Here is a 26041-nt window from a genome sequence, read left to right on the forward strand (position 1 = left end):
TTGAAAAAATAAATTAAAATGTATGGTTTTGCATTAAAATAATTTTTCTTTGTATTTTCATGGGAAGTCAAAAGAGGCATAAACTCCTTAATAGAAAATGTAGTTTGTATGTCTCCTATCTCTAACTTTTGGACAACTTTCTCATCTAAGTCCTGTTTCTCATGACATGTCATTAGCAGGAGCATCAATGCTGGCTTGGTGAGGATGTATGACCTGTGCTAGGAGAGGGTAGTTTAGAAACACTAGAAGAGAGGAGGGGAACAAAAACACCTATGCTAGAGTTACTGGGAGACACTAGCAACATTTTGAAACAAAAACTTTCATTTTTTACTTGAAATTTGGTAGCAAATTCCAAGATAGCTTTTCATTTTTCCTTCATGACATTGACATTTTCCACAAGGATAGACTTAGGAGACTTTGTCAGTATGGTAGCTGCTACTTTTTATTTGAGATGATTTTCAGAAACAGCAAGCCATGAGGTGATAAGTGTCCAGAAATAGTTATGTGGAACTGAGCAGCAGGAGCCCATCTGTGCCCCTGAAAATTCTTATGTTCATGGTCCCACTGCTATATAATTCTGGCTGACACTCATGCCAGTACACTGATGCCAGTACAAATCATGGTAATCCAACATTCATAAGAATGAATGTGTTAAGTAACAGAGGTGATTCATTGTTGCTGTACCAAAATAGCAATGGAATAGTATTACTCACCAAGATTCTCTGATTTAGGAAGGAAGAAAGGCTGTTTTAAAAAATAAAAGTTCAAAATATTTACATGCCTGCAAATTTTGTTTTCATTTAGCTGCTGTGTTTCTCTGTAAATTAAACCCACTTTAAGCTCTCCGTTTAGGGATGGATTCTTAGGTTTAGAGTGGACTTAGAGGCAGAGGGGTGGACTTCTCTTAGCAACAGTTCTGTAAAGTGTTTTTGATCTCTAGTTAGGACTCAGGACCTAACTCACAGGATGGATGCCACCTGTAATGACTAAATTTTAACTTGAGATTCTAACTATTGTAAAGCATTTACATTTTAAATGGACAGCCACAGGTAGCTTAGGAGTTAGGCTGAGCATGCTTGACATGTAGATGTCAGAAATTATCATTAAAGGATTGCTACGATTAAAAAGAGAGAAAAAAACCCCAAAGGTAGTAGTTTTCGAACTGAGGAAGGATAGACATCAGTGGGCTGATGTTCTCCATAGATTGGAGATTGTGTTAAGCTTGACATACAGTTTAGTACAGTCTGTTTCTTTTCTATTAATTTATGGCTTAGGGTATGCAAAAGCAATTCTAACTACCTCTGGTAAGACGTTACATTTGCAACAATAATGTGCAGCTTTTTCTGTACCAGAACAGCTTTTTTTTTTTTTTTTTTAAATCAGCTTTATTTTTCTGTAAGGAAAAGCTGTAATGTTATTTGCATTTTCCAACCTTTTATAAAAGGCACCTGGAAGCCATTCATTTTTTATGACCAGAATCATTATGCATTTTTCAAATTCCTTGTTGATTTCCTATATTATTCTTCACTGCATTGATTTTTAGTATAATCTATCTGTTTGGGGGAGGCAGGGGGTTCTACTATAGAGGAGATCAGTATCTGGAGAGCAAATGATTGCCTTGAGTTTAATTTGCTTTCACGGTGGTAAGGCATTCAACTGGAATGACTTCCCACACACACATTTTTAATGATTGGGTTTTCAGTGAATAGAGGTGGGTGGATATTCAGATAGCTTTTAGCAATGCAGGTTTTTTATATTTTAAAAATAGGTAATTAATTTTTATTTAGATGCTAGAAGCAGGGTAAGAAGAGGGACTAAGGAAAGAGGTCCGCAAGATACCTTGGCCTTTGCTGAGTATATATGGTGTAGCCATGCTCAGCTCTGTCCCTCAGCTTTTAATTTGGTGGTCTTCTGTACTTCTTTGGAAAAAGACATAAGATATTATAGTCCTGTCCTCTTGGGAGATACTTCAGTACTATTGAGTTTCTAAAGAGCAGTTGTATCTGTAAAATTACCCACAAATAACCTCACTCCAGCCTAATAGTTCCCAGAAGCTCCTTGGTCATTCTTTCTTGAAATGTTATCAGCTGTTAAAAGACATAAGCCTCCTCTATTTTAAATGGTTAATCTCTTTGGAGTTTTTTTAGGAAAGTTTCAGTGTTGCTCTGCTGTGACCTGTAGTACTTAATTGAGATTTGGGACAAGAGCATTCAACATGGACTTGGCCTTTTCCCCCAGAGGCAGAATAAAGTTCTGTTCGTTGACTACTGGTTGAACTATGTGAGCAAAGTTAGTTCTGCTAATAGGTAACTGGAGGACAATTGCATGGGTTTCCACTAACAGTTGGAACCTAATATTTTATAGTTCAAATTTCTGCCAGGTGATAAGAAAATAGAAAGTATTAGTTACGCTGCATGTGTTTTAGGCTTACAATCTACAGTGCATGCAGTCTTTATTATATAACTTTAAATATATAGTAATGTGTTCCATAGGTTCAGAATTCTCTTAGGAAGCCAGATATAACTTGTGGACAACCACAGTCCTACTGTGACTTCTAGGAATTAAGTATACTATGTTCCCACACACATACTTCTTATGAGTGGTAGTAAAAGAAATGTGGGTGTTTCCGTTCTCTGCAATGTGTAATCACCTTTTGATGTTTTCTTTACTAAATTTTCAAGTAAATGTATCAGTTGTGTAAGTGAAGAAATTGCGTGTTGACTTTAGCAAGTACGTTACCTGTGTGCGAGCCCGTGCTATATGGAAGTAAAGGGAGCTTTGGGTCCGATCAGGCAATGTTCGTGCCATCTTCAAAGATAATTGTTTTGCTGCTTTTCCACGTGTATCTCTGTCCTTGAATTTGGAAGGGTGGAGTCACAAGGTTGGAGAAAGGACTTGGAGAAGTCAACTTAGTCTGTTCTCATTGTTCCTTTTCCAGCCGATGTATGTCCATTTGTTTGCACCAGGACCTTCAGCTAATTGGAAGCTCTGTAGCAAGGTCAGGTGGTCTATCCCAAATGTTTGTTTCTCAGGGAAAAGCCCACTGTAATTATAATTGTGGAACAGAAAATATATACGTGTATTATAGTTGTCTGTATATGTGTATATGTAACAATAAGGATGGGAATGGAGGCCTGAATGTAAATTGGAACCTTTGAAATGACGAGGATTAATAATATCCAGGAAAGTGTCAGTGGAAAGGGGATGAAGGAAAGGGAAGTGAGAAATGGAGGGAAAAAGAAAAAACTGAAATGAAGGAAAAGGAAAGAGAAAGAAGGAAAATGAAATTAAAGGGAGGAAGGAAAGGAGGAGGAAAAGGAAGGGAAAAGAAAAGAAAGGGAGAGGGAGGAAAAGGAGAAAGAAAGGGGAAGAAAGGAAAAGGAAGGCTGACATAGGTTTAGTCTGCATAATTTTGTTAATCTAATGTACATCATAGAGCCCATAGACAGTGTTATTGGCATAGTTTAAGGTGTGAAGAGCTGTGAAGTTTTGGCCTTGAATGTCTTAAGATCATCTGTGCTTAAGCCAATAACCTGGAGAGTAACTGTACCACAACTGCTATTTTTTCCCCCACTCTATGCTGCATTGCACAAATAATGCATTTCACACAACTGTATCCCCATTTTTTCCCAAGTGTTTGAAGATTACAGTGCAGAACAGCCCAGAGTGTTTGTCACCTTTGTCTGGCACCTTTTCTGACCTGTGACTCTCTCCAGCCAGCTGAACAGTCATCTCTTGTGTGCTGCACACAGATTTCTGGCTGCAGCCTGCAGAGGTTCAGTTTCTGCAGTTCTGCCCTTCCGTCGGTGGGAGAGGGACTACCTGGGGCGTACCTCCTTTGATTTAGGCATATGTACCCATCCAAGTGCCATCACAGTTTCAGTTAATTCTTAACATACCTGTCAGTGGGAAGGATGTCAAAAAAAGTACATTTGGTTTTGAAGTTGGAATGAATTTCAAGAGAGTACTAAAAAAAAAAAGAAACCAACCAAAAAAACAAACAAAACAACTCACAGCAGTTTAGAGTTCATTTGTGGGTAAAATAGCAATATGAATAGAGAATCTTTTATGTACACGTTATCTGTCATTCATATATGCATTTATCTCATTTGAGCATTAGCACAGTTTAGTTAATGCTGAGCCCCACTTCTCCTAGAAAATCAACAGAAAAATAGTTTTCTAGCTGAGAGTTTCTCAGATATCCAGATGCTTTACATTGATTCCAGAAAAGCCATTCTTAAGCTGACTAATGGTTTGAAAACTGAAAAGAAACAAGCTCTATAGGGCATGGCTTGTGCTACCAGGCTCTGCTCTACTGTATGGTTTTGTTGTTAATTGTTTGCATTCTGTGACATCTTATGTAAGCTTTATCACAGACAAGCGTTTCTCAAGTGAATTAATTTTACCAGCAAGCATTGATGGAGAGGCACAATGACAAATGTGCAGATCTACTAATTTTACAGAAGCTGAATTTTAATTCTTTATAATTTACTGTAGTGGGTCAAATGTGCAGCTTGCCATGCAAAATATAAATATTATATGTATAGCCTACTTCTGTTAGCAGTCCATGTATTGCTCCTATGAAGGAAGGTTAGATTTAACTCTGCCACGTGAAGGGCAATTCTGTACTGAGTTGAGATGAGTGTGACTGTCCTGTCTTATCCTGCAGATGACGGTCATTTAACTGTCTAGTTCTCTGACCTCTCTATATGGCTGCCGCCTGGCTACACTCCTTATGAAGCATTATTTCCTTCACATGTTGTGTTTTATGACACAGTCTCTCCTTACATTTACTTTCACTGGCTGTAAAAATCAGCTAGTGAGACATGGTTGTCACGGGATAGCATAAACTAAATGTAGTATATGAAACTGTCAGGTGAAAATGCAGTCAAAATATGCTGCAAATCTACTTTGTCTAATTAGTATGTTATGGCACTGGAGATGTGAGTTTTGTCTAAAACTTCTTTTAAATGTGTTGGGTATATTATCAGAGTATAACTGCAATATCAGCATATTTTGTGATAACCTGTAATAATCCATTTTATAAACAATTGCTTCTTTTAAAGAAATACCCTATTTTAAAAACAAAATTATAATCAGAAGTTGATAGATGAAATTCATAGTTCAGTGTCATATATAAAGGAAATGTTCAAATGTTCACAGGTGAGTGTATTTACAAGTTTGTAATTGTGACAGCAATTGACATATTTGTTTAATCCTTTGTGTCTACCAAATACACTATAAATATTTACTGATAAGCGCTAAGTGAAAGCATGGAATATGATCCTTGTTAACCACTGCCAGCAATTCTTCTGTGCTATAGAGTATGTTCAGATGCCGCAAAATCAGAGAAAGCCTTCCTCCTCTAACTGAATAAATCAAGTAGCCTGTTTCTACTTTTACTAATGCTACTGGGTACCTGGCATAATGCTGATAAACTCAGAGAGTTTAAGGTGCCTTTGTATTAGTGTAAGGAAAGCGTAGACCCTAATGATGTTTTTGTGTAAAAATGCATCCCATGGGTTGGATTGAAGGTGCTATTTCTTGAATATCTGTATCCTAAATTATCTGAGTTTGTTTGTGCTGGAGCATTTCTGCCTATAAGGTTTAGGGGTCACTGGTCTAATTTCAGCTGCTGGTTGACTGACTGCTGAGTTGCAGTCAGTCAACTCAGCACCTGTTCTGATGCACTGGGTGGTCAGTACTCACCTGCTGATTGCCAGCAGTGGCTGCTCACAGGATGAGAGTGTGTAGACAACTTAGCATGCATAGCATTTGGTGGTGTAAGGAGGACTTAAGCCATACATACAGCACTTTTTACAATTAGTAAGTGTTTGTAGGTCTTACCTAGAATATCCAACTTTATTTCTGCTCATAAAGATTTCTGAAAATTATGTAAGCTGTTCAATGCATTAAAACAAAACTGTTGTGTCTTACATGACATAATGAAAACTGTTGGGTCAGATAATTTATGCTACATATAACTGCGAATATTCCCAGATGGCAAAGAGAATATGTTGAAGAGATCATTGTTACCAGAGTGTTTGGAGAGTCATCAAATGGATGCTGTAAATATGACGTAACTACAAGGATAAAAATATCTGAGCCAGAATACTGTGCATTATATATCAAAACGTCAATGCAAAGTATAACTAACTACAGTGAGGCAATGTGCTCTGTGGAAAGATAATTTATTTATAAAGAAGGCATAGTGATATGCATAATGGTGGAGAGGAGGGAATGGAGGGGGCTTGATTTTTAAGCTATCTATCATCGAGCTCTACTGAGATGCAAATTGCTGCTTCTTGTCTCTGCTGACAGGTACTGTATGTTGTACTCCATTTTCACCTTTGTTATTTTATTGTTTTTTAAAGCTCATCTTCAGCATTGCTGAAGGGAGGAGTGGTTCATATCAAAGGTCATTTTTGATGAAGTTGGTGCTGAAAAAAGACTAGTTGTGTAATAGTTTTAGCTGGATTTATGCTCTTATGTAATGTCAGAAGTATTAGGAACACAAATGCAGTCTCCATGTCTTCCTTGCTAGTGGAAATACTGGAGGATGTTGGGTTTACAGGATTTGCAGAGAACACAATATTGTTGGAATACCAAAATCTGTGTCATTTCACCCAATTCCCAGGAGGTGTATTCTGACCAACGTAATGTTCAGAAATACGTAGGGGACTCTAATGTTTCTCAGTGAAATTTGAGTCTGTCTGCTGTATGTGGCATTTGGAACTGTTTCTCTTAACGGTTTTACACAGTGTGAAGAACTTGTGGAAGAAAGGTAAGACATGGAGATATTTTATCGTAAAGTTAAATATGCCTATCAATAAATTTAACTCCAAGGTGTTATTTCAAAAAATCATTTCAGAAGGATATCTGCAAAGTATTTTACTATGTGCATTCAACCTATACATAAATAGGTTGTTTTACAAATGATCTTTTAGACCTGGAAGTCAAGTCTTTGCCTTCATTTTGTCATCGGCAAAATTCCACTTGTGCTGAATGGTTTAGGAAACTTCTCTGTCAGCAAACTGTCTAAGACTTGTATGCCACAGGCATTAGAGCATTTGATTTTTATTTTTTTTGTAGGCAACTCTTATCAAAAAGCTACGTGCTTATAGTTTGACTAAAGTATCATTAATATATTTTTTAGGGTCTCATCCCATTCTAGTTTATATGAGAGTATATCTGCTGTCAGCAAGAGAATGACAGAGCTGTTAAACTAGTTACACTAGAGAAAGAGGCCTCAGTGAAATAAGAGCATTGCAATTCTTGCCATGTCCACGGACAGACTGGCAAAGAAGAAATGAGATCTGGTGAAAACAACCTTTCCCATCTTCTCTGTATTTTATCAGGATAAACAAAACAGGCATAACCAGTGCTCCTTCCTTCCTAATTATAATATGTGCTCCTGTCAGTGTTGCCATGTTTTAGCCCTTGTTGGCATTCAGCGTTGTACCTGTGTTTGATTCTGCTTATCTAACTGGAGATTCCTAGGGAATTGGTACCCTAGTCTTCAGCTGCTCCCTGTAGATTGCCTTGTTAGTCAGTGAAGACAGAGACAAGTACATTCATAGAGGGAGCCCTTTCACTTGGCAGTTTTAGAACTTGTTAGGCCAGTAGGATGTAAGAAATATTGTGGCTTAGGAACATAAAATCAAAGTATATTGTCTGAAAGACCAGAGCATTACTTGACATCTGCCATCCAACCTGTGGTTTTTAAAACACAGTCCTGAACAGAGGACTTTCAGCAACAGGTACTGCTGGAGCTAAAAGGACCTGACATAAAATGTGATGTGCCATGCTGCAAACGTTAATCTTGTTTTCCCTTCTGCCTCCACAAATTCATATTGCTTTCATATACCTAAAAGTAAGAAGAAAATACTCTGTTGCAGGAATTATGAAGTGGCATTTTTTTTAAATCAATCTCCAGTGTATTTTGGTACATGTTTGCAGTTCTATAGTTTTTGTTCAAAGGAGAATTAGAACCAGTAGAGTTGTATTTCTGAATTTTTCACTATCATTTCTTCAGTTCTTGTCTGCCAACACACACCACAGGATACAAGACTGATTATAATGTGCTCTCCTTTTGTTACTAGGTCAGTACTTCTAATTCTGAGCTTGTCTGCGTCATTGGGAGTATCAGATAATTTACTCAGAAGAAAGGCTCTGACATGCTGAGAGTTGGTTTAGTCAGCAGAATAGCATCTGTGCAGAAAAGCTTATTGATTCCTCTAAGAGAGAACTTTACTGAAGGGTCTGTGTGGGTCAGAGCATGTATTCTGAAACAGTAATTAAGGTGATTCTGTGTTCGAATCTGTATGCTATAACTGAAATTAGTAACTTCTAAGAGAATTCAATCCCAACAATATACATTCATTGTCTAGGTCTTTTCATCTTTCTTTCTATGTCCTTCCCCAAACCTTCTTCCTTTAAAGAAATTTTAAAAAATAAAAAAAGGAAACTTGTAGCATATAAAAACAGATTTGATCATTTTTTTTCCAATGTGAAATATCACAGAATCATTTTGAAGTGCATTTGTTAAATCTACCTAATATGTATACGCTTGGAAGAGCAGAGCTGTATTTGTCCTGATTCTTTTCTGTGCTCCAGATAACAGATTTTGCCACGAGGTCAGTGTGTGCTGTAAGAATGCTTATTTGATGTAAATATGATTTTACGTAAACAGAAGTTGTATCAAACAGGTATTCAACAAATTGCCATATTCTGCTTTTAAACAGCATGTGCTGGCCCATCTGGGGGATGTTACTTGCCAGCGGGAAAGACACAGCAAAGGATTGCTCTGGGAGAGCATTTTGCTCATATGAGGATTAAACTGCACTTGGGAAGCAGTGCAGAAGTGGGCTTCCTCACCATTTGTTTTGTGCTACAGTTACCTTGTTTCTTAACCCTTCAGTGTTTGGGACTTTAAGATGTGGAAATAAGGGAAAAGGGAATTAATTGCATGGGATTCTAGTTGCTCTTTTTTAATACTTACCACTGTTTCTGTTCTGGTTTTTTGTTTTCAGTTACAAGAAAACACATGAGACCCTGAGCCATGCAGGACAAAAAGCAACAGCAGCTATCAGTAACGTAGGAACAGCTATCAGCAAGAAGTTTGGAGATATGAGGTATAGGCATCTGCTGCTTCTCTGGTCTTATTTTGAGAACTAAATGTATAAATGATTTGTCAGCTCTTCTTTTACTTCTACGTTAGTGTTTTATGGGTTCAAGTAGTTTGTAGTCTTGAGTATTTTGCAGCATTCATGTTTTTAACTGAAAAGAAGGTATAATGATGAATGAAGATGTAATTTTTATTAGAGACCTGGTTTGTTTGGTTGGTTGGTTGGTTTTTAAAGTACAGTTGGAAATCCCTTTGAAATAACTTTGCAAACTCAAGGAAATATACAAGTAAAATGGAACAAAAAATTGCTGTTAGATCTTTATTAACCCAATTTTATTCATACATGGACTCTGGAGAAAAATATCATCTGAAGAAAAGAAGCCTGCCTAGGAGCTGCTTGTGAAAAGATAAAAAAATATTTTAGGCTATTTTTTGTCATTTTTTTCGAAGTGTACTGCAAAATTTTGTTCTGAAGTTGTATAAAAATAGATATGATGGAAGTAACAGGAGTTGAGGTCAGTACAAGAACTGTCATTTAAATGCAACTTCAGTGTCAAGCTTTATATGTTGATGTGGCTTTTAAAACGTTGATCTTAAAAGTCCCTCAGCATGAGAGCAGAAATTGTATACTGTAAACCAGCACTCCAGTGTTCATTAGGTAGCAAGATTACAGAATTTCTTGAGTGTTTGAAGAAGTTGATTTTCTTTTTTGTGATGAAATAAATGGACATGGGTAACTCTGCAATGTATTGTTTGAGCTGCAGAATTAGAGTCTCATTTATTAGAGATATTAGTATATATTCACTTTTTTGCCATTTTGTATTCTATGAGGTAACCATATCCTAAGACCTGTGTGTCCTGCATATGACTGAAGCATGGTTCTTGGCAGCTAAAACTTCTTTTTCCACTTTTTAAAATTTTAAGCTGAATCTTAAGCTATCTTTAGAGTCTCCCCTTTGTACCTACCTTTTACATGCAGTTTAATAAACCCTTTACAGAAGTGCTGCTGTTTTTATAGGTGAAAATAAAAAAGGAAAATCTTCATCACAATATGATCAGCTTTACAGTGTCTTTTTCCACACTGCAGTTCAAAATGGAAATTTAGTGCATGACTTGCAAACAGGGTATCAACATAACTAAGAATTTTTGACTTGATGCAGTTAAACATTCATGGGTAGTATATGCCTATCAAAGGCTATAAGAATAGCCTCTTGTAAAAAGAGGCATGCAATTGTGTTTTCCTGTTACATTTTTTTTAGCATTCAGCAATCTGAGAGCTGAAAACTTTCTAAAACATAGATTTGAGCTTTCATTTAAAAGTTTTTAAGATTTTTCTTAATTAGTTTATCTTTATTTAGAATTTATTTTAATTTGTATGAGCTTTTGACATTCATAACATCTCATGTCTCCCCAGATGAATAGGCAGTTATGTGGTAAAGTGTGTGGTTTGTTTGTTCGCTCATTCATTCCCTATTTAGAGTCTCCCTGATGTCTTTCTTTTGGTGCCTTCTGGCTCTTCCATTATGAGAAACAGTGAGTGAGTCCTTCTTCTGTCCTTCATGTCAGTCATTATTTCCTGCGGTTTTATTTTATTTCTCTTCAGTTCCCTCTTTCCAGGTTCCAGTTGTATGAGTCACTTTCACAAGCCTTTTTGCTACCTTTGTATATTCTTTCTGCCTTCCATGCATTTATAGTTGTATTCTATGTTTTTGAGAAGTGCATGAGATGTGTGTGATGCATGTGTTCCCTGTTTCATTTTCTGTTCATTCCGAGCACTTTCTCCTGTAAAAAAGACAAGCCTACAGCTTAACAAACAGGTGCTGTTGCTGTTTCCATACTTTAGACCCTACAGCAGTGACCAAAGAGTTGGTGTGAGAATACCTTAAGCAAGCGCTGGCTCTTGATCACAAAGGGAAGGATGACTTTAACAGTTCAAGATTTCTTAGTTCCTGTTACTTATGCTTTGCACAGGGTGTGAGATTAACTACAAAGGCAGAAATGTCTTCACTGAAATAGAGCATGTTTATCCTTTATTATTTCCCCTAATTAATCACTGTTACCAAATGCCTTTGTTGTTATCAATGCTCATCCCCTTGGAAATCATCCTTCTGACTAGCACTTGGAGGGCAGATGGAAGGTATTTATCCCATTAGCCCTTTAGCCAAGGGCTCAAGGCAGAGGCTGAGTCCCTAGGCACTTTGATTAATCAAGAAGCTGGTTTATTTTAGCTTCCTTTGATTGAAATTTTTTTCTTGAAACTGGTTGAGAATTTTTCAAGAAAATATGAGCTACCAGCACTGCCTTTTTTGTGGACACTTACTGTTTTCAGTTGAGTTTTCAGTTAGGAGAGTTTTCTTGGCACTTGATGAAGAAGCAAGCGGTCTAGCCAGATTCCCATAGTTATATAAAGAGTGGCATGACTTGGGCCTTCTGCATCTGCTGAACATCCTAAATCTGGAGTGATGGTCAGTATGCTTCCCTCAGCAACAAAGCTGGCCTAAGATTTTGGCTCAGCTTGGGCAGATGCAGTTCTGTGTGGGGTCACACTGTAAACCTTATCACTTACATAACCCGGTTTTAAAAATCTTCCCCCTCCCTTTCCAATCCCAGTTGTGTTTGTGGAAGTTAACTGTAAAGAGGCAGGAATTTTCTGTGTCATTGTTTACTTGCTTTTTTTGCTAATCCAAATAATTTTATTTCAGTGATCTAGTATATGGATTATCACCACCCCCTCCCATAATGCCGATTTAAACAAACATCAGACTCTAGCTTAATTCTCTTGGTTAGGCATTAAGGCTGATAGTCACCAATGGCACCCAGATGCAAATCCCTGTTCTGCTTTCATTCAGAGCAGACACTTGAAACTGATTTCTAAAATCCAGATGTCATCATAATTCCCAGTATGTTCAGCAGTCTTACCCCCTGCCTGTGGCGATGGTGATTTTGAAAGGGTTTGTAGTCAGCCTGACTAAATACTGAAGCCTGCCTTCTTTATGAAACAAAATTCTGCTTTCTATGTTGCCTGCTATGTCAACTGTACAGAGCACTACATGAAACGTATATTTCTGTTCTGAAGATGCTGTATGTTAATTTTCACCTTGTATTATCTCTAAAAATATTACTAAGACATGATATAACAGCAACAGGCCAGATAGATTCCTCCAAATGTGCTATTCTGCTGTGTTAGCATTCAAGAGGAATGCTAACACATTTTCCTTCTACAAGAAGGAAAAATGAGAAAATTCTGTGTCTGAAAGAACAGAGATGCCGCCTTTGGGGACCTTTTCATGCAGCTGCTGGGCTTCTCTTTCATCCCCACCCTGGCTTTCAGGTGTCACAACTCTCTAATTCATTTTGTGCATGAATAATCAGTAGCATTTTACATTTTCTGAATTTTATATTAGTGCTTGTAAGGTCTATTTGCAGTCATAATGCATCCTATCCTAAATATTACCGTGTTACTAGAAATACCAGAAATGCATATAAAGACAGTGTACTGATACTTTTACTTTAGGATACAAACCAGACACTAGCAATGTAGCTGAGATAATAGATTCTTTATGAATAGCTGTTGTGATTAGTTATATGCCATCAAGATTTTTTGTTACTTCTGCACCCCCAGCTCATATTGTCTCCTTTAATATTTTTCTGACATGGAAGGCAAAGGGGAAGAGTGGGGTCTCGGGTCGCTTACAAGGCAGTAGTATGGGCTCAGATGTCTCAATATTAAAGTTATTATGCTGACATTTTAACATGGCTTTTGCTATGTAGAGCACAGATGTGATAAGAGTTGAGGGTCTTTATCCCTTTCCCCTTTACCTACTGCTAAAGTTTGGATCTTTTCATGCAGTACTGTTGGACTGCTCTGCAGCCATCTGTGTGGATCTAAGTTTCATCCCTGCTGATGACCTTTTTAGAAACAAGTTGTGATACCAAGTGGGAGACTTTCTGGTTTTTGGTTTGCTTTAAAAGAAATAAAAAAGGGGAAAAAAAAGGAAACTACTTACACTACTATGTGCGCACTACCACATACATTGCTACTACTCAAGTAAATGTATTTAAAGATTAAGGTAACAAAGGCATGCATGCAATTTAGGATGTCAGCAGTTGTACTACCTATAGAGGCTTCATTCAGCTGTCTCGTACATTTTCTTTAATTACATGATCACACAGACCCCTTTCAAATTCAGTGCCTGGGATGAGCCAGCTCTCAAGATCAATGAAGATAATATAATGCCTCATTCCTGCCAGGAGTTGGAAGGCACATGTGGAAAGAGACAAAAGACTGCAGGGAGGGAGAGCCTGGGGGCATGACTGTGCCCCTCAGAGATGACAGGAATCAGCATAGAAGGCACGAGGCCCCAGAGGGGTGGAGTAAGGCAAAGTTCATCCCTCTGGCAAGGGGCAAGGGAAGTTCTGGGAAATACAAAGCAGATACTGGGAGAATGCATTAACCTGTTATTTTCTAAGGATCTAGAAGACAAAAACATAAAAGGGTTTGTCAAGAGCAATTATCTTGAACTGACAGCACCTGTCATAGCTGATAGATGGGAGGCAGGAGATGTCATAGAGCTTGACTTTGATAAGGCTGTCTGTACTGTTTTTGCAGAACTGGAGAAATACAGCTTAGGTGATATTGCTTTAGCAGGAAGAGAGCATAGGGAGTTGAAAATTATATCCAAAGAATAGGTCTCAGTAGCTCACCATAATGCAGGATTTTGCAGGCATCTGTCCTGAGCCTATTAATTATCAGCATTTGCATTACTGGGTTAGATGAAGGCATCACAATGGCATCACTTTGAATTCCCATATGAGTGCAGTGGCAGAGTATGCAAGCACTTTAGACACCAGGATTAGAATTCCACATTTATTCAATGTAGAAAAGTATAAGGTGCTTTATTGACAGATAGAAAAAAAAAAAAAACAGAATCAGAGATGGGGAGCGCTGACCAGCCAGCTTTGCAGAGAAGGGCCTAGCAAATGCTAGGCTGGAGGCTCACATGTGCAGCTGAACAGGGGTTATTTCTGAAGGCTATGAAATCTCTCTCATTTAACGTTTTTAGAAGCAGGTTGGACCAATATCAATTGGTGATGGCTCAGGTATAATTTGTTTTAGCGCTTTGGGAATTGATTTTTGCTGTGCCTTTATTGTTGTGCCTTTTGGAGCTCTTTGTTGTGGTTTGTGGTGATGGTGGAGTTTTTGCACAGCCTTTTACGATTTCTGTGATCTAAGGATGTTCTGGGCACTTAAAACTGTTGCTGGAACTGAATTCCTTCAGATACTGTAGCTGTCATGCTCAAAACTACCGTTCTTAAACCTTTCTGTCTTTGATAACCTTATACAGGAAATAGTAATACTGTCTTGCTTCAGAACATAATTTCATAAGCATTTCTTTTGCTGATGGGTGAGGCATTGTTTTCTCTCATTTCTACTGACACCCGTTCATTTGTGCCGGTTTTTAGTGGTTTGCAGTAACAGATTTCCTTATCATATGGCTGTGTAAGTATCTGTATTAGCATGGAGAAGAGGGTGGCTGCTGCTGAGAGGCAGCAGGTAGTAAAAGGAGGCTGTATATGGCAACAGTATTACTTAAGCTGGTCTAAGCAGAACTGCGTTATAAAGATAAACCCATGACTGTTGAAGAAGCACCAATATACATGATGATATGTATAACCCTGTAAATAAGCCTGAATAAATCAATACTTTTCTTTGGAGGAAGGAATGAATGTTGTGCAGTAAATAATGCATCACACCACACATTCAGAAAGGATGTGAGAAATAAGTATTGAAGAGACGTTCATTAAGTGTGCACCATCTATCTGGCTCACTGTATGAGACAAGTGTTCCCTTGAAGTGGTCTGTAATTAAAGACTACATCAGTAACACGGATGAAGAGAGGCTGTCTGCCTCATCACGTCTCAACTTTGGAACATTAACGACATCCTTTGAATATTGTATATCAGTGTGCCTTTCCCAGTTCTGCTGCCTTAATTAAGTTTCTTGTGAGCTGGAACACAGTGTCAAAGTGTTTCAAGTATTGTTTTCAACACCAGTCTTTTAGAAAATGTCATTTTAGGAATTAAAAGCCCTTATTTTTTCCCAGCCTTCTTAATTGAGAGATGATTAAGAAATCCAGTGGGGAAAAAAAGACATTTGCTATTGATGTACATGTACAATTCCAGTACACCTATATTGTAATAATATTAAGGTAGGATGTGGGTAGGGAAACCAGTTAACATTGTTTAAATCTGATCTAATAAGAGAACACAAAACTTAGCAGACAATACTTCTGTTATCCAATCCGTACAGAATAGGTGACTGCATAGTGAAGGACTGTGTGAAAATTTTTGCTTTGAAGGGATCTTAACTGATTCACATTCTAGTGTGAATTCCAGCATCCAGATTTGAATGCAAATTATTTTATTTTTCTTCTTGGGCAGTTTGACATGTCACAGATATATATGTATATATTTGTTCCTTTTTCCTATTACTTTTAACTCTTGCTTTTCTTTCCTTGTGCATCCACCACAGATCACATTCAATTAGGTAAGAAACATTACTCTCCTTGAATACTGCCTCTGTATTTGCCAGGATTTGTTTTATGGACTGTAAGGCACTAACCTCTTTCCTTTTAGCATCATTATATAGGATAAAAGCATATGCTACTTAAAGTGTAATGCTTTATTCTTACAGCACGGTGAATATAACAAGAAATGGACTGGACAAAGTGTTTGCCTTGAGTATATTAGTCTGAAATTCAAATAATGAATGTGTTCAAAAGATGTTGGTCTTGGGAAAACCTATTTATCCAGAATTGCATTCTCAACCATCGTTTTCTGTCAGAGGTTGGAACAAAAGCAACAAACAGTAAAAATTCTATTCAGCTGAGTTTTAGAAAGATTTTATAAAGTATTTAATTACCTCCTCTTCAATGAAGCAAAAGTATCTTTGCCATGACTCTTGAGTCCTGGCAAAATTTTCAATAGTAGGCCAAGTTCTGAACATGATAACAGAGTTCTTTATATTTAGAGTTTGAACTTATTGATTCTGTAATGCACTTCAATATATGATGAATAAGAAAACAATTTTATGTGTACTCAAAGATTCTATAAGTAGTCTGGCTTTACGTCAGGTCACCCTGCAGAAAGGCTGAACAGCCCTGAATCCCCTCCCAGTCCCTCTGGCCTTCTAGTGACTTCAGTGTACAGGAGAGCCCAATAATATTTTTTCCATTCAGCTAAATTATCCTAACATGGACTCTTACTTCCCTGAGAAAACTTCAAAACGTGGCATAGATTGACCTTCCTATCTCACTCTGACATGAAACCAAAATGTAATATTAAGCGACCTTTGTCATGAAGGATCTCTGTTCTCTGCCCTAATCACCATCACAGACATGTATGTCTTTAAAAAAATCCTTATTGTTTAAGGCTTCTCCTAAAAGAAGATATTGCCACTGTTTCTATAACCTGCATCCTCTTTAGAGAAATTAAAAGATGAACTCAATAAATAAATATTGTGCAATTTGCACTTAATATTTGGATTGTCTGTCATGTCCATCTCTCATCTGTGTGAATTTAATTTGGCAGAATGTAGTCTTCTTACTTAAACCTTCATATTTGGAATGTTTGCTATTAGAAAAGGAGCAGCCTATGCTAAAATACTTCCAAACTCTATTTTTGCCTATTTGTCATATGTTGCAAGACTAAAAAGGCAAGCATGCTTGTTTAATTTAACTAGGATTGTTAAAGATTTGCTGCACTTGTGAAATGTTTGGGCTAATCTTTCATAACTCTTAAAAATTATATGCAAAATTGAACATGAAACATTTGCGTTGACTGCTGTCTGTTCTCGTCAATCTGAGCTTAGCAGAAGCCTTAAAATATACACAACAGCAAACATTTCGTATTAGATCTCTTTCACTTGCTTGCCAAATAGTTCTTCCTTCCCTTCCCCACCCCTGTTTCTGAATCTTTAATCTGGAAAAAAAATCTGTATATGGACTCATTGCTGCTCTGAATTTGTACAGTTTAGAAAAAACAGATATACTGTTTGTATGAGAGCTTTCATTTTTTAATGCTATAATCATGCTTTATGTCCAGCCAAATGTTAGTGGCTCTTTAAGTAAAGCTCTCACTGTTCTCAATCAGACCAGGCTGCAGCTGTCAGTCAACGCTGAAAGTGGCAATGCATGGATTTTTGAAAAAAGACATAGTCCTGCAGCGCACACTTTACCTAAAATGCTCAGATCTAAATGTGCTTATGGAAAGCTCTTAAATAAAGATTCTTATTTGGAACAGGCTTGATGCTTCCCAGCAGTGGGGAACAGGTGATGATGTGACAGCAGAGTTGGTTTTGATGGCTCAGGTGGGAGAATTTGGTTAATGTAAGTCAAGCAGTTAGTGTGGGTGGTCATCTGCAAGTTTAAAGGTGTGCAAGATGATTTGATGCAGAGGCTCCATCCTCTGCTTGCAACCTTCCAATACTTTTGCTGCTGGGAAGTCTGAGGAGGGAAGTGTCATAAGGAAAGCTGGACAAGAGCTGTGGAAAACAGCTTCCTACCTTTGGTAAAGTTGAGGGGTGAAGGAGGAGGTGAAACGTGAGAGAGATGTGGACAACTGAGAGTGCTGCCTCTCTGGTTGAAGGTAGCTGTTTAGGTATCCAGTTGTGCAGGAGCCTGTTCAAATTGGGAGTCAGCACTGGCTGTTTAGACTGTATATGTTGCACGTGCGGCAAAGGCAATTGCCTGCTCACCTACTGCCTTTAGCCAGCTCTGTGGATGTTCACAAACTGGAGGTGTGCTGCACTTGCCCAACACAGAGCTCATCCCTTGTTACTTTGAGTCACAGGGATGGCTCTCTGTTCCACTCTCACATGTTGTGTGTCTCTCTAAATAGCAGGGGCCTGTGCCATTTAAATGGATATTTCCAGAAACTGTTTTGCATAATTGTTTTGAGCCCCATTGCTTGTCAGTTGACATGAAAATGAGGTAGCAAGATCTTTAGTGCTGAGAGTGAGCTGGAGTTCACAAGTAAGTTTGACCAAGCTGTTGCCATCAGGAGAGGAAGAAAACCAGCACTCTTGAAAATATGTTTATGTACATTTAAAGTTGATTTAAAAAAATATATTATAATCATGTTGGAAATTGGATTTTACAGCTTTTTTTCTTTATTTTTTACCTTTGTCCTACAGCTACTCTATTCGCCATTCCATAAGCATGCCTGCAATGAGGTAATATGCTACCCATATTCCATTGCTATGATAATGTTCAGCAGTGTAATTAAGGGGGATTTGCATACTTTGATCCTGATCCTGCAGTTTTTAGTTAGATGAATAGTCTCACTTCAATCAATTAAGGTTATTCATGTAGATGAGGGCTGCAGGACAGGCCATCTGTTTTGGTTTTTTTTTTTAATTTTAATTGTATTAAATGTGTAATCTCTTGTACAAGCCTTTGAGTAAATGAAGTAGTTCTGAGATATATTTGAGTAGCTGATTGTTATCAGGTTTGTATTACTGAATCTGAAATTCAGTTGTTTTGCTGTCTCTAGAACATTGTCCAAAGCCCATTAATGTCAGAGATGCTTTCCACTCGAACAGGCTTTGGATCATACTCCTATGGAGGGATTTTACATGAGTGCTTTCATATTTTAATGGCTATAATCATGCTTTACTTGATTGCAGGCCAATATTGACGTCTGTTCAAGTAAAGCTCTGACTATTTTTTCAATAAAATTAGAATCCAGCTTTCTTTTTACTCCTTTGGCCTGTAGATATATGAATATCCCCCCTCCTTGCCAAGCATGTGGGAAAAACAAATCTCCTAACTATATGATGGATGCTAATTCATTCGGCTTCAGCAGGTGGATAGTTTAAGGCAAGCATTCACCCACTGGTGTGACCTATGGGTCAAATGCAAGTCATAAAACTCAGTTTCTCTCTCCTTTTGGCCCTTCTTGCCCTATGAAAAATTTGTCAACTAATTAACAGAAACAAAATCTGCATCATTTTTCCAACTCATTTTTGTTTTCCCTTTCCTTAAATTAGGGCCATTTTAACTTAGCCTGATGAGGGATATGATGCAAATGTATTTGCAGAAATAGGAACTGTGCTGGACATCAGCATCTGAGCTGCAGAGCCTTCACTAGTTATGAAGCACAATGTATGGAGCACTGTAATTGAGCTCTCAGGTGTCAAGCAAGGAGCAGAGAACCAGAAGGTCCCCTTTACCCACTGTAGATTTGCCCAAGTCCTTTGTGCTGGCTGAACACAGAGAAAAGCTTAGCTTTGTCAGAAAGGCACCTTAGGCGCAGAGTCTCCCTAAAGTCTTTGTCTTTGAAAGCAGCAGGATACATCTGCAGTTACAGAGTTACAAAGGGGGGTGGAGGTCAGGATTCCTCAAAGACATTTGGGATCCACTTCCTATGCAGTTCTAATCTCCTTTTTCTCATCCTCAGGACATTAAACTTGTCATCTTTTTAATAATGTAGGTTACAAACTTGCTCATCAGCTGAAAAAAAAATGTTCATTTGTTTACAGCAACAACACAAATGGATAAAGCTACAACAAAAATGATAAAACCATAGAAATGCAGCTCTACAGCCAGCATTCTAAGGCTGTTCTTCTGAGAGCATGATAAATGTATCACAGAGTAGGCAGGCCAGTCACCATTTGTTTTCCATTACTAGGCAGGTTCTGCTTTTGCAAATTTGTAGCTAAAAAATACTCATCCAATTATCGTGATTGGATTTAACTGACAGAGCACAAGTTGAGTGTTCATAGCTTATCAGCCTATAGCCCTGTGCTGCCAGGCAGCCTTCATTGTGTCCTGGCATTGTTGCCTGGTAAGAACTGATCATATTGTGCCATTATCCCATGATATTTGCAACTGACTCTTTTTCCTTCAACTTTTTGTTTTTCTCGTAGGAATTCTCCAACTTTCAAATCATTTGAGGAGAAGGTTGAAACCACTGTCACAAGCCTTAAGGTAAAGGTTAGGGGCAGAGTTACATGGCTGTGTGTGTTAAAGTGTGACACCTTAGTTGTCCCTATCATTTATACACAAGACCAGTTGAATTTGCTGTTCCATCAAGAATTTCATGGAACTGCAAGAGCACTAATGGAGAATGAAAGCAATATGGAGAATGAAAGCAATATGCAAAGAAACTGCCTTTCTCTGCTTTGTTAGTAAGAAATTATTTCTGTTGCCTGCCAAAGTGAGCAAATGGTCTCAGAAATGCCAAAAACAGTGGTGAGAGCTGTCGTGTAACTCAGGTGTGATTGATACTACCCTCTGAGCAGCTCTTAGCCACTAAGCCACTAAGTCTTTCTTTGTCTGCAGGTGTATTTCCTTGAAAATTTAAATATTTTATCTGGATTTAAAATTTCAAAACTATATTGACATATTTGCTGCAGGAGAGGAACATCTACTGGCAAAGTTACCAGGCAGCACTAGTTAAGGCTCTTACTCAGCAGGGCAGAGCATGGCAAATTTGCAGTTAGCTAATCTTTGCTGCATGGTGAGGCACAAAGGGGCAACATGAGGGTTTGTCTCCTAATGGTTCTTGTTGATCAGATAAAGTCAAGTGTGTTCATAACATGGCATTTTACTTGGCTGTAATAGAATGCTTTATCATTTTCAGATTTTGAGTGTTCATGTTTATTTAGTGATAGATTGTTCTGACAACTTTAGGTCATGATGGTGTAGGGCAATTTCATCTTCGTTGCACTGTGCCAGAGAAGGAACAGTCATCTCAGTTTCACAGGTGGGAGGCAGCATCCCAGGAAAGACTGAGTGTGTCTAGGAGGAGGAGCTAGAACAAAACTCAGACCCCCAGAGCCCCAGAACAGTGCCTGTATACGCTTTCCTATTCTTTTTACTTTAGCTGCAAATGCATTTTATAGTCACCCTTACTGTAGGAGGAATCATTCATGCAGTGGGGTGCATCAGCTCGGAAGATCTGAATTCCTGTCTCCTGCAGTCAAGCCTATTGCTTGCATATGTCACTTTATGTTCCTTCTACTTCTACCCATTGATATAAGGGATGCAGCTCACTGGAACACCTGAAGTCTGAAATATTTTGGGTTGGTTGGTTGGTTTGGGTTTTTTTGGGGGGGTGGGGGGTGGGGGGTTTTTTCCCCCATTTTTCACCAGCAGGAGAAGTGCAGCACTTTTTGTATCCATTTAGTCACTAAACCTACTCTTGGGGCTTTCAGTAGTACTTCTAGCTCCCAAGTTTGCATCTAGACTACTCTAGACTCCAGAAATCCATACTTCCTACACATAGGCCAACCTTTGAGAGAGACAGCTTAACACCTTGCTTTCAGGGATAAAGGACAAATGTGAGTGATGTTCTTTCTGCATCAGAGGAGGGGTTGTCTGTTTCCAGTCACCTCAGTGTGATTCAGAAAAAGTCAGTTCAAACTACAGAGCTCTGAAGACCATTTCCTCTCACAGTGTTTCACTTGAGGAGGCAGAACTCTGTTGATTAAGCAAAGGTGTTCTAGAGGAGACTATTTGTCAGGTCAGCTCAGCCTGCTGTGCTCAGAGTGCTCTTAGATCATCCTTTAAGGAATCTCTAAGAAGGACAATACAGTAAGTTTTGAGTCTGAAATAATTCACGGTCCATTGGCAAACCCTCTAGCATTTGCTGAAATATTTTCTGTCTGTTTTCTCATTCTTTCTTTCATTTCCTTGTGCAAATGGGGAAGCTGGAGTTATGGACCTAGAGTGCCACCAGTATAGACTGTGGACAAATGGGAATGTCTCAGCACTGTTCTTCCTTTTGCCTGCCTCTTTTCCAAGCCTTGTAAGATTAGGAGGACTGGGGGATGGGGGGAGAAATCATGTGGTTCCTCTTCAATTCTAGGATCCTGTTGTGGTCTGAAAAAGTGGAGAACTTCCCAGAGAGGCTTCTAAAGAAAAAGAAAAGGACAGCAGCAGTCTTATCATGTCCCTCGCACATCCTGTATTAGCCAAAATTGATGTTCAGATTTCATACATTTAGAAGTCAAATTTAAAAATAAATTTGATTTGCTCTTGGAGTTTGGTCTGTGGGTTGCAGCTTTCTTGGGAGAATATATTAGTTCAGTTTCCCCTGGTAATCAAACAGCACCTGGGTGCCTCATTCTTTTCAGCTTTTCTGAAAATCTGAACACAGGTGAATTAAATGTTTGCATAAACACTGGGGTACTGGCCAATGAAGTGACTTTCCTCATTCTTGGTTCTGGATGGAAGAGTAGGCAGAAAAGCAAATGAAAGAAAAAGAAAATGAAATTGCATTAATGTTTCTTATTTTGAGGTGTCCAAATCAAGATGCACGTTATCTGAGTCATTTGAAGCAGTGGAGGAATAGTTTACTTTCACAATCACCCTGATTAGTCTGAATCAATGTTCTTTTGAGAATTTTAATTGGCAAATAAAAGTCATGAGCCTTGCCATAAAAACTTAATACTAGCTTTACTAGGCAGTAGCTGCCTTTTTCCTGGAAATTCTGGGCCCACCAGCATTTTACAATACATGTATTTCATATTGCTGTTTGCAAAAATCAGTGATGGACCGACACCTTCTGAAACTAGACTGGATACAGATTTTTACCTCTTGAGATGGGAACTTTTAATCAGTGACTCAAACTGTCAGAGCAAATATCAAGCCCACTACTACCTTATTTTATTTCAAGCTAGGCAAACTGCTGAGCTAGCTAAAGAAACAAAGGATTACATAGGATTAACCCTTTGGAAACTTAGGACACAAAGTTCATTTAATTAAAATAACCTTCTTGAGCATTCAGTGGCTGACAGGCTCGAAAAATGACAGCTTGTCTTTAAGTCCTGCTACAATTCTAGGATGGAGTACAGAGTTTTGCCCTATTTTCAGACTCGAGTCAACTTTGAGTGGGCATATCAGCAAGCCAAGCCACAAAAGAACATTTTCTTACCAAGACAACCTAGTCAAAACAGCTTTGTCTCTTCGTCACATTGGCTTGGTCATTTCCAAATCTTTAGATAAAGCTCTGTCTTTGTTAGGAATACTCTTTTTCAGAGATTAGGTCTTACTGGTTTTTATTTTTACTACATTTACAAATTCAGTGACCTGAAGCATTCTGGAAGTAGATGTGCAAGCACGTTGTCATATATTTCATTAATGTAATTTGATACCTCTTCACCACCTTCCTCAATGAAAATGCTGCAGGCAGTTTGGTATATCAATATCTATGTAGCTGCAAGTGCCTGAAGGGAAACAAGCTGATGGGTTTGTTCTTTGGTTACTACATTCCTTCTGCTGTCCAAAATCCCAGTACGGTTTATGTATTTTGCGAGAAGGTGTGTTACCATTGCAGGCGGATGGGCCACTTAGCAAATGAACCAGTTCATTTTAATACCCATCTCTTATCCAGGCTTCATAGAACTGGAAAAAAACAGTGAAACCAGTGTGAGCTACTCACACTGGGTTTAGTGCTAGGGTCTAGGATTCTGCTTGGGATCTGCTTAGGGACTGGTTCCTTTAAGTGTTATGAGACATGCCACTGGCAGATTTTACAATGGTAACCTAGTTTAGAAATTCGGGGAGGAAAGAATTTGCTTTATTTGACTGTTTTTGTAGCTGTTGTTCTAAGAAAAAACATCCTACATGTTCTCTGCCTGAACAGTTCCCAGCCCTCCATGACCATGGGGTGGAATGCAAATGGGACTTGCTTCAATGTGAACAGAAGAACTTTCTGTTTTCTGTTTGCCTTGTTTCAGACCAAGGTTGGTGGGACAAGCCACACAGGAGGCAGTTTTGAAGAAGTTCTCAGCTCTACAGCCCATGCCAGCGCTCAGAGCTCTCTTGCTGGTACCCGACTTCCTGAGAGTGAAGAAGAGCTTCAGTGTTAAGCTTCAGGCCCTCCTGAGCCCCACATACTTCTCTTCAGAGACTTGCCCAGACAGTGATTTGCAACCACCACACAACTTGTACAACAAGGTTTTGTCAGCTTTGGAAAACTGCCTCCCTGGCCTTGTGTTGGAGAAATGTTTCCTCTCCCTGTTTCTATTTTAGATGGGCCATTTTAGCGCCAGGTACTTTGTACATCATCGAAACCACACACCAGTCACTGGCTATAATGCACTAAATTCTGTGTTAAGTGACTAACATAGTTTTCATTTTCACATGACTTCCCTCCAACAGTCTCCCAGTTCCTGTTTCTTATCTCTTTTAGTTTACTCTTTTGTATGTGTTGGTTTCTGGATCCCCTCTCAGTGCCACATCAGACAGATGGACCTAGAGCTGTGCTAAGCTTTCAGCTGCCAGCAGCAGCCCATACACCAGCTGTCTACCAGCCATACCAGGTGCCCTTTGTTCAGGAGTTTCAGTACATGATCTGTTTCCTAACAGAATTAAAATCACTTATTGTCACAAAAAATTTTTTCTCCTTCACTGGTACAGTCTGGCACTGCCTTCCACCTGTTAATCAGCAGATCTAAGGACAGGAAGAGACCCTCAGTTATTCATGCAGAAACTGAACTGATCACAGCTCTGGATTCAAGATGGTCACTGTGGCTGGAAAAGTTTCAGTTTAGAAAAACGTACCATTGCTCGCTCTCTGTGGTTTGGTAAGGCTTGACACTATAAGTTAATTACAAAATCAAGTGGAGCGGAGGAAACCTCTAATATTTTTGCCTCCATATCTTACCCTCAAAAATAAGGAAAGTATTTATGAGCTTCAGTCAAGCTACAGCCTTAAGTGAAAGAATACAAACTCAACAACTGGCTTCAGATGTGCCATAGGTTAGAGAGCCCATGCCTTCAGGCCACATTTGAGAGCTGCTAGGATAGACCCTGTGATCTCACAATATACGGGATGAGTGAAAACTTTACTTCACTCTTGGTGTCAAATTTTGTCATGCTTAGCTCCGGGACAAAATTCCACCAACTCCGTTATCTCTGCTCAGTCACCAAGAGCCAGGCATCTCTCAGCTTTGATTCAGCATGCTTTCTTGCATTCTTCTAACATTTTTTATAAGGAAAGAGCAGCATGTTTGTGACACTATCTGGCTGTCTAGTGAGCACGTGTCAGTATGCATGTTGCATTATTAAGTTCACCAGACTGAGGAGAGCACAATGTTATCAATAAACAAGATGGAAAAGAGCCTGGCTACTTTGAAAATGGATGCATTTTTTGACCATACGCCAAAGCTTCAAATCAGTGTTAGTGAGTTTGACATTACAGACTGCTTAAAATTTTGTGAGAAAACTTGGCTTTAAGTGATTTTTTTTCCTGTGTGGCTTTTGGTAGTTTTTACAAAGTTGAAAGTCTTTTTGTAATGTTCTACTGGACATAAGTTAACTTTGGACATTTATATCACATGCCTCTTTAGTGTGATTTTTAGCATGGAAGCAAATCTAATTATGCTTTTCTAGTATTCTTGTGACAATTTTCTAGCTTATTTTATGTGGTTTTTTGCATAAATGTGAATTTATTTAAAATCTAAGCTATTAATTGTCTAGTTTGTGTAAATGAAGTTCTTGATATTCTTATTAAAAATAAATTTCTCTCTTACTCTTTTACCCTTTGTGATGTTTTAATTCTGTGTTTACTAGTAGTACTGAGCAACCTGGTCTGGTGGGAGGTGTCCCTGCCCATGGCAGGGTGGAGTTGGAACTAGATGGTCTTAAAAGTCCCTTCCAACCCAAACCATTCTATGATTCTATGACTACTGTGCATCTATAAGCCTTGCTACTTCATGGAAGAATATCAAGGTAAGTTGCATGAACATAATCTGCTATTTTTACTTACAGTTTTTAAAATCTGTTCAGTTTCTTCTGGGCCTGAAATTCCCCATGAAAAATCTGGGGCCCAAGTTTTGAAAATTCTGTGCTTCAATGGAGAAACATACTTGAACTAAGTTCAATAAAAGTGAAATGCATGACAGAA

The 26041-nt window shown here is 38.5% G+C and overlaps 1 protein-coding gene across 5 annotated transcripts in view; it reads left to right on the forward strand.

Annotated features, from left to right (window-relative positions):
* TPD52L1 (tumor protein D52-like 1) overlaps positions 1–25678 on the forward strand; it is a 53073-nt gene extending 27395 nt beyond the window's left edge. For 4 of the 5 annotated variants that reach the window (XM_017830422.1, XM_017830404.1, XM_017830390.1 and 1 more), the window contains exons 4-8: positions 9033–9134; positions 15660–15674; positions 18321–18359; positions 20055–20115; positions 23871–25678. In XM_017830422.1, coding sequence (XP_017685911.1) covers positions 9033–9134; positions 15660–15674; positions 18321–18359; positions 20055–20115; positions 23871–24002 — 349 coding nt within the window. In that variant the 3' untranslated portion in view covers positions 24003–25678. The remainder of the gene's footprint in view (positions 1–9032; positions 9135–15659; positions 15675–18320; positions 18360–20054; positions 20116–23870) is intronic. The other variant, XM_017830399.1, reaches the window with a different exon arrangement.
* Positions 25679–26041: the final 363 nt, after the last annotated feature.

The sequence above is a fragment of the Lepidothrix coronata genome, unplaced genomic scaffold (genome assembly GCF_001604755.1).
Source record: "Lepidothrix coronata isolate B3197 unplaced genomic scaffold, Lepidothrix_coronata-1.0 Scaffold5, whole genome shotgun sequence".
NCBI lineage: Eukaryota > Metazoa > Chordata > Aves > Passeriformes > Pipridae > Lepidothrix > Lepidothrix coronata.